A 16,539-nucleotide genomic window follows, 5' to 3' on the forward strand; every position below is an offset into this window, starting at 1 on the left:
GAATTGCACTGGCTCTGTTAGGTAGTTAAAACATTCTGGAGCCTGTTGACAATTAATGGTGGCATGAAAGATCCATGTGTTGAAAGGGTGGCACCATCTTGAACTTCTGGGGCTATCCTTGGTAGAAAGCAAGGAGGAAGAAAGTATCCGGAAATTGTCCTGCTTCAGTGTAACTCTGTTTGGACTTCAGCCTTGCAATTGCTTTTGAATTCTCAAGCTTCAATCTCAGTCTCCAGGGTATCCGCTCCCCTTGTTATGTGTGAACCTTTCTTGCAGACACCTGTTGGGGACTATTAATAAGACACATAGTAGAAAGAGAAAACTCATTTTTTCTGAGCCAAGAAGGTAAGAGCTACTGTTTTCTAGGGCACTTCTTAATCTTTGGGAGCCCAGCATCTTTGGTGGCAGAACAAAGGCAATGCAGGTGTAAATTCTTAAATTTTTTTCCTACTCCTCAAGGGAAACATTGTCGATGTATTAGTATTCAGCTACATTTCTCTTAAGAGAAGCAACAGAGTATTTCTCCCTTTTTCCTAAGGTTTTTGAACTTGATTCCCATTGCTTTCTAGCATCATTCTAAATAGAACCCCACTGCTTGGCCACAGCCAGAATTAACTTGAATGGTACCTGTTATTGAAAGGGAGTCTGTATTTGCACTAATACAGAGAATACCAGTTTAGAAATGAGCCTGATTGCACGGTTCATTTTGTTCTCCTTTGTAGAGCCAGGCTGCGGCCCACTACAAAGGCACGAAACATGCCAAGAAGCTCAAAGCACTGGAAGCCATGAAAAATAAGCAGAAATCTGTAACTGCCAAGGACAGCGCAAAGACTACCTTCACCTCCATCACTACCAATACCATCAGTACCAGCTCTGACAAAACAGGTTAAGCGATGATCTTTGTTGTCATTGTGATCATTGTTTGGGGGTTTTCTCCTTCGTCTAACCCCATGTCTGTGTAATTATGTGCCTGTTGCATTGATTCATGCTTGAAACCATCTTTCTGTATAATGGCAATTGTTTACTCTCATTTTTCCAGTACCCTAAGACAATCCCTAGTTATATTCCACATTTTGCATTTTGAAATAGTCCCATGGCTATTCAGAGGAACACAGCAGTCATACATTCACTGGAAGCCCTAACCCTTTTTGAAAAGGAAATCCTTTCAATGTGTATTAGCATCTTGTACACAACATCTTAGCTTATAACTGCATGTCAGATTTGATTTCACTGTGAGTACTCAGCAAAGTATGCAAAATGACTTGAGAAAGCCCCAACAACAGCATTGCTCCTGACAAGAGTTTATTCTCATAAATTCCAAGCATTGCATTGTTTTAAGTAGTGGCTGTGTGATTCTGGGCTCATTATGGCTGAGTAACCTTCCCTCTGCATATCCAAGTAAGTGTTATAGATACCCATTATTCTTTTTAACAGAGTCTTCATAGTGAAGTAATGGTCTCTGAATGGCCCCTTGGGATATCTCCTGTAAACAACCAACTTACTCACAGTCTGGGAAAGCCATGGGTTTTCCTAAGTTGATGTTTTTAAAATAGAAGACCACCGCTCCTCAGATTTTACATAAAAAGAAGACCCATGTGATTCATGGATGTACCTATTATGTACCATTCTATAGGGCCTAGTAAGGGTGGTTCCTTTCCAATCTGCACTAATGGCAGTGGTGAGGAAAATATTCTCAGTAATGATAATGTCTTAATTAGAAGAGAATCTTTTGGCCATGACGGATGAAAATATAGAATGCTAAACATTGAACAAATAGAACAGATTAAAATAACTTTATTATACTTGGTAACACCTATTGGACACATATAAGCTCCTCTAAGGATCTGGGGTGATGCTTGTTTCTGTTACTTTAAAAGGGATATGAATTCCATGGCACATGGTGTGTCCTTTACCCAGGTTTTACTGGTAGGCGTATCATGCCCCACTTCTATGTGTACACCCTGAAGCTGGATGTGTCATCTTTGTATACTAATACCTGACCTGATATGCTGTTCTTGAATAAAATATTTATTGAGTAACCATATCTTCTTTCACCCCTTTGGTTCTGTGATATATCCAAGTTTATGCCACCACCTTCTAAAGGAGTAGGGGGTGCCTGTCTTATTCACTTCTTCGGCATCCAGAGAAAAAGCTGGATCATGCCATTTTATTATTTAGATGAAAAAGTTACAGGAAAAGCACTTGTCTTTTATCTGATAATTGAAGGTTCATTGATTTGTTTTTGTGGCTGTAGGGGGATGAGTGATAATGGAACTGGTGAGTATAATTTGTTTTCCAAGATATTGAGGCACAGATGGTGACCCTCAAAGCCATCCTTGCCATAGAGAAATGCAGATAGCTTTCTTTTTTTTTTTTTTACACAAATGAATGTCTGTCTCATTGGATCTCACCTGACCCAAGGAATGGGTTAAGGGAGGGTCCTGCTGTTCAAGAACGGGGAATTCTAGGTCTAATTCATGATCGAAATTCTGTATTTGCTTTTTCTTTCAACAGACAGGTTTAAGAGAGGCAGATAGCTTTCTAAATGCAAGGAAGATAGTAGGGATGGAGAACAGAGAGCTGAGTTTGATGTAAAGAATTAAAGTATCATTTTGCTTTCTCCCCAGTTTTTGTATTTCTCAACTGTATTAATAATGGTTACTTAGGTTATCCTGGATTCTTCTTAAAATGCTAAAATCTTTGTTACATTAAATATGTACATCATTTAAAAATATATATATGTGTATGGTGGACAGAACTGCTAGCCTGGGTTAGGAAAGTCCTTCACCTGTGTTGTTTTTATGGAAATGAGGTGTGAACACATAGTTCTATCCTTTATCTTACAAACTAGAACGTAAAGGGTGACTGTCATCAAGTCTCTGTCCTTTTACAATTTGCATGGGAACGAATTTTGAGATGGGTTGTGGGAAACAATCTACATAAAATAAATATGACAGAACTTACTTAAAAGTGAAAAGTGTGCTGAAACAGTGAAACAACACTGCAATCTGGAACTAGAGAAAATTCCAGAAGTGACAATAAAGTCTGTGAAGCTATTGCAACTATGTAAAGCCAAAGGAAGAACATGGCGGTCACCAAGAAGGCCATTGTTGCCGGGCGCCAGTGGCTCACACCTCTAATCCTAGCTACTCAGGAGGCAGAGATCAGGAGAATTGCAGCTCAAAGCCAGCCCAAGCAAATAGCTTGCAAAACTCTATCTTGAAAAAATCCAACACAAAAAAGGGATGATGGAGTGGCTCAAGGCTAGGCCCTAAGTTCAAACCCCAGTACCTCAAAATAAAGAAGGCCATTGTTTTCCTAACCCACAGGGACTAACAGCTGGAAGACATAGTCATGGAGAATGAGGCAGTGAGGATTCCAACACATTCACTGCATGCTTTAAGCCAAATTCTGTCTTTAAACTTGAATTTCCACACAAGTCTCTATGAGAACTGTCTAAGGAGCCCAAGAAAATGCCTCTTCCCATTAGCATTTCAATACAAACCTGAGGCACATGGGTTGAAAAAAATTGAGTTTTCTTAAAATAATAACTTGTCCTTTTTCCTACTCTCGGCTTCCCTGTACTGATTAGCACAGCTCTGAAAACAAAGTGATTCTCTGCACTAGATTTCTGAAATGATTAAATACTTGTCAGAGGAGAGAGTGAGATAAGGCTCTAGAATCAAAGATCTTGCATTTGTTACTGATAAAAAAATATAATTCTTCTCTTTAATGTACAAGTATGATAAGGGGTTCATGAACCTACTCATGTGTAAAAGATATTCACATCAAATCACATTTTACTGATTTCACCAAATTATCTCAATAAAATTAATCCAATTAAAAGAAAAAATGTTCCAGTAGTATGGAAAAATAAACTAGTTGCTTTGAAAGTACTGAGCATGCAGTATTTGGGAGACAAGAACCCCTAGAAAGAATTGGGGCCACAACAGTGAAAAGGGCAAGAAGTGATATGAACCTGAACTAGAAAATTACAGGCTTACTTGATGAAAATAGAATTTTGATAGACATTTCCTCTTAAATTTCTAATGATGTATTGCTTACTAATATAAATAATACTCTTAGCTGCTGCCTTAGGGTAACAAATATGTGCAAATGACCTATGAGTCAGCTCCTACTCACTAACTTTCTTGTTATTTGCTTATTTGTTTCCTATTGAGACAGGATCTTGCTATTCAGCCTGAACTGGCCTTGAACTCATAATATTCCTGTCTGTATCTTGAGTGCTAGGATTACAGAGGTGCCCAGCCTATTCACTAACTTTATGATTTTGTTTTTGTTTTTTTACTTTTCTTCATTTTCTCTATATTAGTTGCATGCTAGAGCAGTAAACACAAGGTATTCAGTGACCAACTACCGGTGGCTCATAGAAATCCTAGTTTATCTGTGGGAAGCAGAGAACTTCTAACATTAAACCACAAGTTCAGTTGTTTTGATACAGTGAGAAGGGTTAGGTTGCTGAACTTACATGAAGAAAAATTTACAGGCAAAAGTAATAAATACTTTGTAAAAGTGGTTACTAGTCATTACAGAATATTTCATAAAGAAGCATTTCCAAAAGTAGCCAGAATAACTGTCTGATCTACCAAGGTTTCAAGTTTTTTTTAATGCATCAAAAGTGATGTCAGAAATAAAGAACTTGGAAATGCCTATAATCTCAGTGTGCAGAAGGCTGAGGCAGGAGGATCATGAGTTCAAGGTTCAAGACCAGCCTGGGCTACACAGCAAGACCCTGTCTGAAGCAACCAAAAAGCAAAGAAAAAAAGAAATAGGACATAAAGAAATTACACTCAAAAAAAAAAAAAAGAAATTATACTCAAAGTAAGTTGGCAAATATAACTAAGTTGTTTGTTCTTTCTTATATGAAATGACAACTTAAGAATTATCTGATTAAATTCTGTATAATATCATCATATGATCTTTCTTTACTTTGGATTTTTGAGAAATCTCATTCTTTCCCATGGTTTATCAGTCAGATTAGTCTCCTCCAAATAAACAACCTTCAAATCCAAGAAGCTTTGGCAACAGCTAATTGCTTTTCACTCATACAACTTATCAACTTTTTTTTTCTTTTCACATAAATTTAACCCCAGAGCCAGGCTGTACTTTGCCAGTTCTATGGCCAATGGGGAAAAAGAAAGTCATGAATCACTGGGTTCTTAGGCCTAATTTTTAGAGGAAGTGACATGTAACATTCCTCTCACTTTTTGTTGGAAAGTCATACTGCCAAGTCTGATCACAATGGGGCAGGGAAGAATTTCTCTCCAGGGAGATCTTGGTGAGTAATCATCCAACCTTCCATTGTGGTTTCAACTGTCATTGTGCTTGGATGTCTGAACATTCTCTAGGCTAGTCTTCCTAAATCCAGGCCTGCTTTTCCATGGCCTATTGGTCACCCATGTAGACAGTTTGTCAAATATAATTGGTTCCATCCTCAATTTGACCGTTGTCACCAGCTTTCTCTTTATCCTATCTTCCCTGGTCTTTAGTGCTACTGTTCACAGACTTGAAGGCCGATAGTTGTTTTTGCCTCTTCTTCCTCCATCTATCTCATCTACATAGTTCTTAGAACACACTTTCCTCCCATTCTTAGAAAACATCTATTCCATTTTGACCCATATTATACATATCTGGGCCCATGGGTCTGCATCTTGCCCATCCAAATGCCTAAGTCTCTGTGCAGGTCTGTTTGCTTTTGCTTTCATGCTTATGTCTCAGGAACTACGTTGTTCACTCTATGGTCCATTTATACTCTGCAGTGGGTAGACACCATAACACACCCATTCACAAATCCAAGGTTTATGCTGAGGTTATGTTTAACCTCATGGATGAGATCATGAGCTATGATGGCCATAAGGTGATCACAACCTACCCTTACAAAATTTTCTTGCACTGCTCATCTGCAGTATTCTCTACCAGAATTACATTTGTTTTTTCCAACATTTTTTCTCATCTTGTTCATCTAAACCTCTGTGTTTAAAGTCAGTCACTTTTCTGTTCTTCTTTCTGTCTTTAAAGTTCCATAAGACTGCATTTTTTTCCAGCAATTTTCTAATGTTCTTTTTGAAATGTAAGTTTTATGTGTCTTTACCTTCTCCCATTGCTAGATGGCATGCACTTTGGGAGTACATATTTGATTAATCCTTTACATTTTTCTTAACAGAGTACTTTTTATATTAAAGTTAGTAAGTAAACAGTTTTAAAACTTGGAGCAATCAGTTCTGTGGTTTTGTTCTTGAACTGAGGCATAGCAAAGCTTTAGGCTGTCATATTTTTGGTTAGTGGTTCTATGAAATAACAATGGTTCTCCTTAATTCAAGGATTCTGTAATATTGGTCATCACATTTCAGAGTTGCAAGTTCTAATGAAAGGTCATCAAGTATAACCCTTACGGAAGTATTTTTTGTTTTGTTTTTTGAGATTCTCTGGTTGCACAGGTAAAGAACACTTGACATTTTTAATGACCCTCCAGTGACTATCAGTCAGAAGTTAACTAGCCTATTCAGTATATGGATTTACTTTTGTCATCTAACTGGTAAAGTCTGAGAGCATTTCTCCCTTGCTTTATTACATGACTCTCTTTAATCAAGTCTCAGTGGTTTGTAAATATATTCATCTGACAAAACTAAATTATAATTTAAATTTGTACTTTTTACTTCCATGACTCAGTCATCTTGTACTCATTTTCCTGTCTTTTTCTTTTTTAAACTTAAAATTGTAATCCAGAGATGTACTTATCAAACTCAAAGGTGCCAAGGGTAAAATATTTTTTATTCTGTTATTGGGAAGGTCCATGAATACAAAGGAACATTCATCTGCTCTGGATTAATAACTGGCTGTAAGTGTTTATTGGAAGTCACACAATTTGTTCAGAGGTTTAGAGAGATAAAGAAACTTTCTCATGATAAAGAGGGTCTCCAGTGGAAAATGGTGACCAGTAAAAACACCTTAGGAAACAATGCCTCATGGGGAAGTCAGTTCTTCTAAGCTCACACATCTGGATTCATTTCTTTCCTGTACACCATTCTCTTGAACCAGCTGTTTACATCATCCCTGGTGTCAAAAAGAGCTAGACATACAAGCTCTAGCTTTTCTTTTCGATTTAGGTAGAAGCTAAATCATGACAATGTTGAGTTTGTGATAAAGGTGATTGAAGTTTGTAAGGAAAAGCCAACCTCAGTGTCATTTAGAAAACAGTTTTCAGTGAAGGAAAAGTGTGAACTAGGTCTTGTTTGTTTTCATAAGGAAAGTAGCAAGAGTTTGCAATTCTTGGCTTAAACTTCAAATGTCCCTAATACTAAAAACAATGACAAAATAAAACTAAGGCTTGACTTCAAAAAGACACACATTGCTTACATATGTGGGGTATTTTTTTGCATACATGATATATGCTATATAGAACATACAAATACAAGTATTATACAAGTTCTGTCTTTAATGCCTATCCATGAAACATTGCACTCTGCCAGGCCTTCATAATTAGTGTTGAGTTCTTTAAGAAGAGAAACACATTCTTTTGTGCATTATGATTCTACATCTCTGTTGAAAGTTAAGGGACAATAGAAGGTGATTTTTAAAGGGACACATTTCCATCAACTCTTACAGATCTAGTGCAGTGGTGTACCTGTGCCCCTCTTAGCATGTGGAAATTGTGTTGGCTCCTGGGGTCTTTCTTTTCTGACCCATTCTACCAAACAAACCTTCTCTATGACAATCACTCCAGTGATTAAGGGTCCCCAAGCATGCATCCCAGCACAGGAGCTGAAGCACCATTGTGAGGCCATTTATGCCTAAAGTGCTTTTTCTTTTCTTAGTACTGTCTCAAGATTGGTTGAAGAAAGAGATTTTATCAAGTGTCCCCTTCTCAAGATATGTGAGAAGTACCAGCAGAGAGTGCTGGTAGTAGATCTTTAGAGAGATTGAAAAAAAGTAGAGAAATTCAGAAGAGGGAAAAAATAAGCTAATACTTATTTGAATATTGTGGTTCCAGGATCTTTGTATGTGAATCAGTGATAATAAATTATATATTAAGGATGGCATAAAAATAACAGAAAATGTTCTATTCTTTCCTTTTGCGTGCATGAGGAAACCAAGATGAATGGCATTTGGCTGTTTCTATAAAGCTGATAAAAGTTTTGACCTAGATGCATTACATGAATCACAAGGGAATTTCACAGTTGATTCTTCATCTTGACAAGAACATGTTGTCTTCCTCAGCATAATGAATGAGTGAAGCTGTAAGATTCTAAAGCTCCAAAAGAAACCTGTCATCCAGTCTTATTCAGGTGTTGGTGTATGGTGTATAAGATAGGAGGGGAATTAAAACTTAGATTGGTAAATTAGTGCATAATTTTATGTCAGTTTAAAAACAACTGGTTTCCGTGTGTGTGTGTGTGTGTGTGTGTGTGTGTGTACAAGTGTGTATCTATAGTGGAGGGAATACCTTCCACTTGCCTTCTAAGGGTTTCATAATTTAGTCTTTGAAATAATCTGACAGGTAACAAATTAATAGGAGAAATGATAAACCAATGTGTGATGTTCTCAGAGGTATCCCATGACAGAAAACTGAATAGCCAAATCCCAGTGAAATCTGGAAGTATTCATAGGGAATAGTGGAGAGGGAATGTAGGCAACTAAGGGAGAGTAGATTATTTGGTGGTTGATTTACTTTCCTTTAGTAGATCAGGTGATAGCCATTTCTCAGGGGAAGCCCTGACTTCTGGTCTCCTCTCATGGGATAGATTCCTGGTGAGAGGACTGATAACAAGGAGTTCCCTTTAGAGGATCTGTCCCTAGGCAAATGAGGAAGTTCGGACAAAGCCCCTTCCTGCATTTGCAGTTCTCCTCTGTTTTGAAGTGTCACCATACCAAAGCAGCATATTTTGGGATGGTGCTTCCTGAACTCCTGCAGTGCATATGCATGTGTGTGTTTTTGTGCACATTATATGTTTTTACCAGAAATATCAAGTCTATAAAATAAATGATAAACTGGACACCTCACTAGCATCTATGAAATACCAGACATCTGGATGAAATCTCAGAATTAAAGTAAAACTCCCAGTGGCTTTGTCTATACAGATACCATACTTCTGGAAACATCTGTGACTCTGTATGCTCATGAAAGAGATTTTCCCCTATTTTGTGCTATTTTTAGAATTGGATTGAGTAGCATAAGCATATACAGTGAATTATTCCTGACATTACATAGAAAGCATAACTATAACAAAGAAGTGAAACAGTGATCAAATATGACAGGATGTTAAGTGAGCACCTGTAAACTCTTGTGAACAATTAGGCAACTTTGTCTGCAATGTGAAAAAATGAAGGGATTGCTGTCTAATAGTAATAGAGATGAAATGTGAAACAGAACGTGTTAACAACATATAGTCAGTAGAATTTAAACTTCTACTGAGTTCTTAGTGAAAACAAAACCCAAATGAAAACAGATATTTAAATTAAGAATTACCCTTGCATTTATCTTCTGTGAATTCCATATTTCTGATATGGTGTGAGAACTTTTTGTAATTTAGCCCTTTTTCATCATTTGTGTCAGTATTCCTTATCTTTTCTCATCTACAACCCAGCAAAATCACTTGAGGATTGGAAGGAAGGTCTACATGTAGTGTTGCTGGGATCATTCCACACCCACTCCATCTCATGCATCACATACAGATGCACAGAGGAATGTACATGTTGTGTGCTGAAGCACATGTTCACAGTGCACACAAATACATAGAAATCCATTTATACTCCTAGCTGGAGGGTTCCTTTTTCCAGGCTTCTACATAGAGTCAGCCATAGCGTGCAGCAAAATTGTTTATCTTCCTGTTTGTCAACCTCATGAAATGTTCAGAACATACACCTTTTTCCCATACATCTTTGTCTTAACAGCTATCACAGTTTGACATTTAAAAATATCAGTAAGTAGTACTGTACTATTTTTGTGGGAAGATTACCCTAAGAATTCTATTAGCAGTGTAAAGAACTCATTCCAAATATATAGTAACAATTTAAATGCAGTCAATAAGTTTTAGTAGCTGAACTCTACTACAATTAACTACTTTGTAATACAAATCAAAAGTATTAACCAGTATAACTCAGAATTTGAATGTTCAACCAGTGGGCTGAGCATTTCTCAGAGACAGCATAAAATTAAGTTGCTATTTAATTATCATAATTACATTCAGATTCATCATTAAATTACTGTGCCACTTCAGTTTCTAATGAGAGATAAGAACATTTTTAAAAGCTCTATTGAGTCAGATTGACTGTATTGAACTTTAAGCAATGACGTTGGCTATCAGGTTAAATTTGAGGGCAAGGAGCACATTGACTGCATGGGGTTGAGTTGGTGCCATTCTGCCAGTGCACAACCAGACTCTGGTTGGCCAGGCATGTGTTATGACTGTGTTTTGGGCAACCTTGACAATATTTCAACTGCATGTGATTGCCTATCACATCACTCATTCATATTGTAACGGTTGGTGCCTGGTCAAAGTCTAAGGTAAACGTCAGGTTGGAGAATGAGTAGCAGTCATGATACTGACCCTCTTGAACCTTATTTTACTGTTTGCCCAATCTTTTGTTTCCTTGCCAAGAGGTGAATTAAGTAAAACCAGGGGGAAAAATAATGCTTTTGCCTTTGAAGTAGAAGAGTTTGTGGAAAAGAAAAACTTTCCACCATTCACTGAAGTGATCAGACATTTGAGAGTCTGGTTCCTGAACTCGAGTTTTTGTCTGTCTTTTATCCATCCATTCACCATACTCAGATATCTACAAATATTTTTGCAGTGTGTAAGATACTGCAGCAATGAAAACTAAGATCCACGTTCAGAGTTCTACCATCAAAGTATGTTCAATCTGGTTAGGAAAACAAGACATAAACACAAAATTTAATTCAATGTAGGAAATGATTTGTTGGAAGAAAATAGTAGGTAGAGTGTCACAAAATGTCCTTTTCATATGAAGGCGATAGAAGAGGTCACACATACTCTATTAAACTTTATGTTAAGTGTTGCAATTCCTAAAATAAATCCTTTGATGTGATGTTTCATTTAATCAATACTCAATATTTGCTAGTTATTCAAGTAGATCCTGTCCTCCAGTAGCTGATGATAACAGTGGAGATAGAGCTTTGATAAAGTTGTTAAAAAGCTTGCTGCTAGAAGTCAGTGAAGGTTGCAGGAATACCTAACTGTTGCAAATAGACCTTCCTGAATTTTCAGATAAAGAAACCAGATTCTGATTTAAGAAACTTGACTGAGATCAAAAATTCATAAGAGGTAGAGCTAGGATTTGAACTGAGTTCAGATTCTTCCCTGTCCATTTAGCCTGACTGTGTACTGTTAGGCAGAAAAACATTTACTCTTGTAATCCTCATTAGCACTAACTTAAACTTTGGTTGCAAGTTAATATAACACCATGTCTGTTGGATTACTCAGGGTAGTTCCTCTAATTTAGCAAAACCCTCAAAAACTCCTAAGGGTGTTGCTTTAAATACTTGTCTTTCCTTATCAGACCTCTCATTTATGTTCTTCACATCTCTATTGTGGTTTTCTCACAAAGAAGCTGGTAAAAGAAGGTAAGATTAAGAGCCAAAACTTTCTATTGGTTCACCCTTCTTTAATGAAAACCATACAGTTATTTTTTTCTTATTATTTTGCCTGATAGTAAAGGTTAATTTGTTATTTGAATCAGATTTTTAATCTCTTTATATGAAATTTATGGATTTGCACATGAAACTGTTTCAGTCTTTTTCAAATTTTTGTTGTTGTTTGTTTGTTTGAGGGAGGGCATCATATTTGCTAAGCAAGTTCCTTACTACTTAAGCCATGCCCCCAGCCCTTTTTGCTTTTAGTTATTTTTTGCATAGGGTCTTGCATTTTTTGCCTGGGCTAGTCTGGACTGCATTCCTCTTATCTCTGCCTCCTGAGCAGCTGGGAATACAGACATGTCCCACCACACCCAACTTCTTGATTACAATGGGTCTCATGAAGTGTTTGCTGGGGCTGGCCTTGAACCTTGATCCTCCCAATCTCTACTTCCTTAGTAGGTAGGTGTAAATCATGGACCTAGCTATGTTTGCTTTTATAGTGCTGTTTAGACAATGGAAAGAATTCTGTGGCAGAACAAAACTGAAGTGTTATATACAAAAGAAAAAAGTGGATTTTTGAGTCAAATCTTGATATTTTTCTATGTGAATATATAAAGTTATGAAATAAAAATACAGGACTACCTATAGTGAAAGGTATTAGACTTTTTTGGGGTATGTATTATCTCCTAGGAATGGTCACATTAAAAAAGTACATTAATTCTTTTTGGGCAACTAAGGTGATATTAGTGCAACAACTTGAGTGACTGAAAATCTAGTAAACCTACAAAAAATACAGTACAGCTCTCTCTCTCCTAGTATCTGTGAGGCATTGATCCTAGGATCCCCTGCAAATACCAAATCCAAGGGTGCTTTGATCCTTTAGTATTTGCATGTATCCTGGATACATTCTTCCATGCACTTTAAATAATCCCTAGGTCACTCATACTACCAAATACAATGTAAATGTTGTGTAAATAGATGTTAGAATGCACTGTATAGGCTAATGACAAAAAAGTCAGTACATGTTCACAGATGCAATTAAAAAATTTTTGATTTGCAGTTATTTGGATGATGATCCCATGCATATTGAAGGCTGATGGTAATGTAATCTAAAGGTTGGAGGACATACATAATTTTCCCACAGAGCTGTTAGTTTCCTAAAATGAAAAGAATCTAGTTTTCATTTATATTACTCATCATATAAAATGTTACATTTTATCCTCTTACAAAACAAAATGAAGCTAAGTAGTAAAGAGTTTCTGAGTTACCGACAACTTAAATCTAAAGAATTTGCTTTACAAAAGTCTATGAGTGTCCAGAATATGACAAATCACAGATATGTCTCTATTAGTAGAAACATATCATACATCTTTCATTTGCCTGATAGTCTGAAAAATATATTAGAGATGTGGTATCTTTTTTATAGTTATTTCCAGGTATTAGTATGTTTCAATGTTCATGTCCTAGTCAGAGGAAAATATTCAACAACTGAAGGATGAATGGATCTTTAGAAGTTGTTGCTAAAAAAATGCACATCAGTATATGAAAATGTTTTTCATTTCTGCATAATCCAAGATTCTACTTTGTGTTAAAAAAAAAAAAAGATCTAGGGCTGGGGACCAGTGGCTCACACCTGTAATCCTAGCTACTTGGGAGGCTTTGATTAGGAGGATCTCAGTTCAAGGCCAGTCCAGGCAAATAGTTCAAGACCCCCCCATTTCCAAAAGTAACCAGAGCAAAATGGACTGAAAGTGTGGCTTAAGTGGTAGAGTGGTAGAGTGGCTTAAGTGGTTAAGTGCAAATCAGCAAATGCAAAGCCCTGAGTTCAAAACCCAGTCCCACCAAAAATAACTAAAACCAAAAATCTGATCTCATAACTATGGCTGAGCAATGATAGAATTGTTTACTTGTCATGGCTGTCACATCCACTGAGTAGTTCTGTCCACTATTATTCTCTTTATTCAAAATGGAACATCTTCCATCAATCTTGCAATTAATAGGGGTGGGTCTGATAGTTTTTCTCAGTTGTATCTTGCAGAAATTTAATTTTCATAATGCAAATAGTAATGAAATAAAAAAATCAAGTGAGGCTTGATTGACAAAGTTATTTTTCACAAAGAATGCATTCAGTACCCATAAAGCAAGCCAATTCAGTTTGTGGACACTGCCATTAAATTGATGAGTTTAGCTGTAGGTTTTTAAGAATATTTATCTTCACTTAAAAACCTGAAAAAGTTTTTGCTTTATCTTCCTCAAAATCCTACTTATTGTAAGCTTCTGCACAGTCAGGAGTTTGATTTTTATCATTATCTTCTTATTCCAGAAAAAAATAATGAAACATTCACTATGCTGTGTCCCACTCTCTGGTTTGGTCAATGAACATACTTGATTTTGAGTATCTCAACTCCTCATACTCAGTTCCACATTAACATTATGAAAATCATATATGTGGCTATTTAGCATCTCTATGGTGTATTTTAATTTTCTGAAAGCTTTACTCAAAAGTATGCATGCGGGGGGTGTGAGTATATTTTTATCTTTAGTGTGCAAATTAAAAGCAAAATTTTACATAGCTGGATTAGGTTACAAAAATGACAGTTATAAACTTCTCAAAAGTAGAAAAAAAGCCTGTATTTGTCTGTTACATCATTTGCGGTTTTTTTTTCTGCAAGAAGCCAGGTAGCAAATATTTTAGGTTCTTTCACAAAACTGTTACATGAAAGGAAACATTGGTGACATGTAAATAAATGAGCATTGCTGTATTCCAATAAAACTTTACTTACTCAAGAGGTAGCAGGCCTGATTTAGAAGTTTCCGAATATATTTAATGGTCTCTTAAGTTTTCTTACATGCAAAACAAATGAACCCAAAGTTTATAGTGAAAAGAATCATTGATTAATAGTGGCTCTCATGATGCTGGTGCTAGCTGAGATTAAGTGGCCCATTCTTCTGCAGGTGGGTGCTTCTTCTGTGTCAGAGTCAAATGGCAGCTTGTTTGGAGTCACTCTTGTGTCAGGCTGGAACTTCAGCCAGTGCAGCCTGCCAGCATGCCTACTGGGACCTTTCTGTAGGGTTGACCTGGACTTTGCCACCCCATGGCTTCTGGGCTGCAAAGATATAGCCAGGCTAACAGAGTGTGTCCCTTCATGACAGAGCCTCCAAAGTCACAATGCTCTTTCATTCTACTCTATTGGTTGAGACAGGCTTAAGGGGACAGGAGATATTTTCCTCCCAATGCTTATAGAGAAGAAAAGTCACAGAGACCTATGTGTCAACGTGGCTATGACATGGGAGCTATTCCTTTGACTTTCTTTGGTGAATGAAATCTGCCAATGATATTTTATTTATATATTTTTTATGGATTGGAACAACAGAAGAAAAGGCAAGACAGCAAGATCTGCAGAGCAGTGAGGGAGAAATTGGGACAATAGAGTGATACTTTGGTAATGGTGACCAAAGTAATCAGGAGGTAAAACTAGATTTGTGTAAGGTTCAAAACATTAAAGCCATGTTCTTGAAGCCAAAAAAAGTAGGAACATATGTAAAAAATAAATGGAGTATCTTTCATGATGTGAAGAAGATTATGAGTCCAAATCAAATTAAACAGAAGTGACATGAGAAAGCACAAGATAGGGGAAGAGGATGAGGAAGTGCAATGGAGGGGCACAGTGCATGTGCAGGTATAATACCAAGGCAAAAAACCCACTGAACAATGAACAGACACGTAAACAATGAAGGACAAGAATGAAAAACAAGGGGAAGGTACTAATGGAAGGTGGAAGATAAAAGAAGGAAGTATAAAAGGTGAATACAGTTGATGTACTTTCTGTACCAGAATGCATGTAGAATTTTTAAGCCTGTTGAAATCACTGTAAGAATAGGACTAAGGTAGAAAGGAGAAAAATGGAGGGGATGAACCAATTTGGGACATAATACATAAATACATGAAAATGTCATAATGAAAGTCCCGTATAACTATCTTAAACAAACAAAAATGAAGAACAGGAAGGCAAAACCAGGTCCTGTCTGGGGGGGTTGGTACCAGTGAGAATGGGGAGGATATAAAGAAAGGGTGTAGGAGGGTGAATATGGTGGAAATACTATGTATATAAATGGAAAAATGAGACCTGTGTGTGTGTGTGAGAGAGAGAGAGAGAGAGAGAGAGAGAGAGAGAAAGAGAGAAAGAGAGAGAGAGAAGAGAGGGGTTATAAAGGTGAATAACTGAGGGAGTGAATTCAACTATGATATATTGTAAGAACTTTTGTAAATGTCACAGTGTTCCCCTAGCACAACAGTAATATGATAAAAAAATAAAAACATAGTAGAAGAGTAGGATACCCACATTTAATTGAACAAGAAGTTCCACAATTTACTGGAGATCTGAATCCCACTGCACATCCATCCAGGACATGGCACAGGACCTGGGCACATAAATGAGTGTTTCTGGCTGGAACAGCATGAGCATTGACTGTTGAAGCTGAATCCTGACAGGTGTCACGGAAGCAAAAACCTCACTGAAGTGACTGCATAAGCTGGTCAGTTTTGACAGCACAAGTTCAAAAATAAATGGAAACAGCCCATCTGGGAAGGTAAAAAATGAAGAAAGTCTTTAAAACTCCATTCTTTAACTTCTCACATTTTTTGTGCTCAATAAGCCATTCTCTGCCTTAGAGCCCTCAGAAGAGCCCTTCAGAGCAGCCACCTTGATACGAGAGCCCTGAGACATCTGTTGTGCCATTTCAGTCCTCTCTTCTCTACACCCGGCCTTTTCTGTCTGTGGACCAAATGTGCCTATTTTTTGCTCCATTGATTTAATGGCCCCAGGAAAGTTGATAATGTAATCATAGAAGTTCTGAGTGGAATGTCTGGAGTTTTATGTCTGGAGTTTTATCTCCAGCCTTTCCATGGGACTCCCTGGGCCCTG

At 37.1% G+C, this 16,539-nt stretch overlaps 1 protein-coding gene across 5 annotated transcripts in view; it reads left to right on the forward strand.

Annotated features, from left to right (window-relative positions):
• Positions 1 to 16,539, forward strand: part of Znf385d (zinc finger protein 385D) — a 975,601-nt gene that overhangs the window by 892,057 nt on the left and 67,005 nt on the right. For all 5 annotated transcript variants that reach the window (XM_074043826.1, XM_074043825.1, XM_074043823.1 and 2 more), the window contains one exon: positions 723 to 885. In XM_074043826.1, coding sequence (XP_073899927.1) covers positions 723 to 885 — 163 coding nt within the window. The remainder of the gene's footprint in view (positions 1 to 722; positions 886 to 16,539) is intronic.

This window comes from Castor canadensis, chromosome 10 (genome assembly GCF_047511655.1).
Source record: "Castor canadensis chromosome 10, mCasCan1.hap1v2, whole genome shotgun sequence".
Lineage (NCBI taxonomy): Eukaryota > Metazoa > Chordata > Mammalia > Rodentia > Castoridae > Castor > Castor canadensis.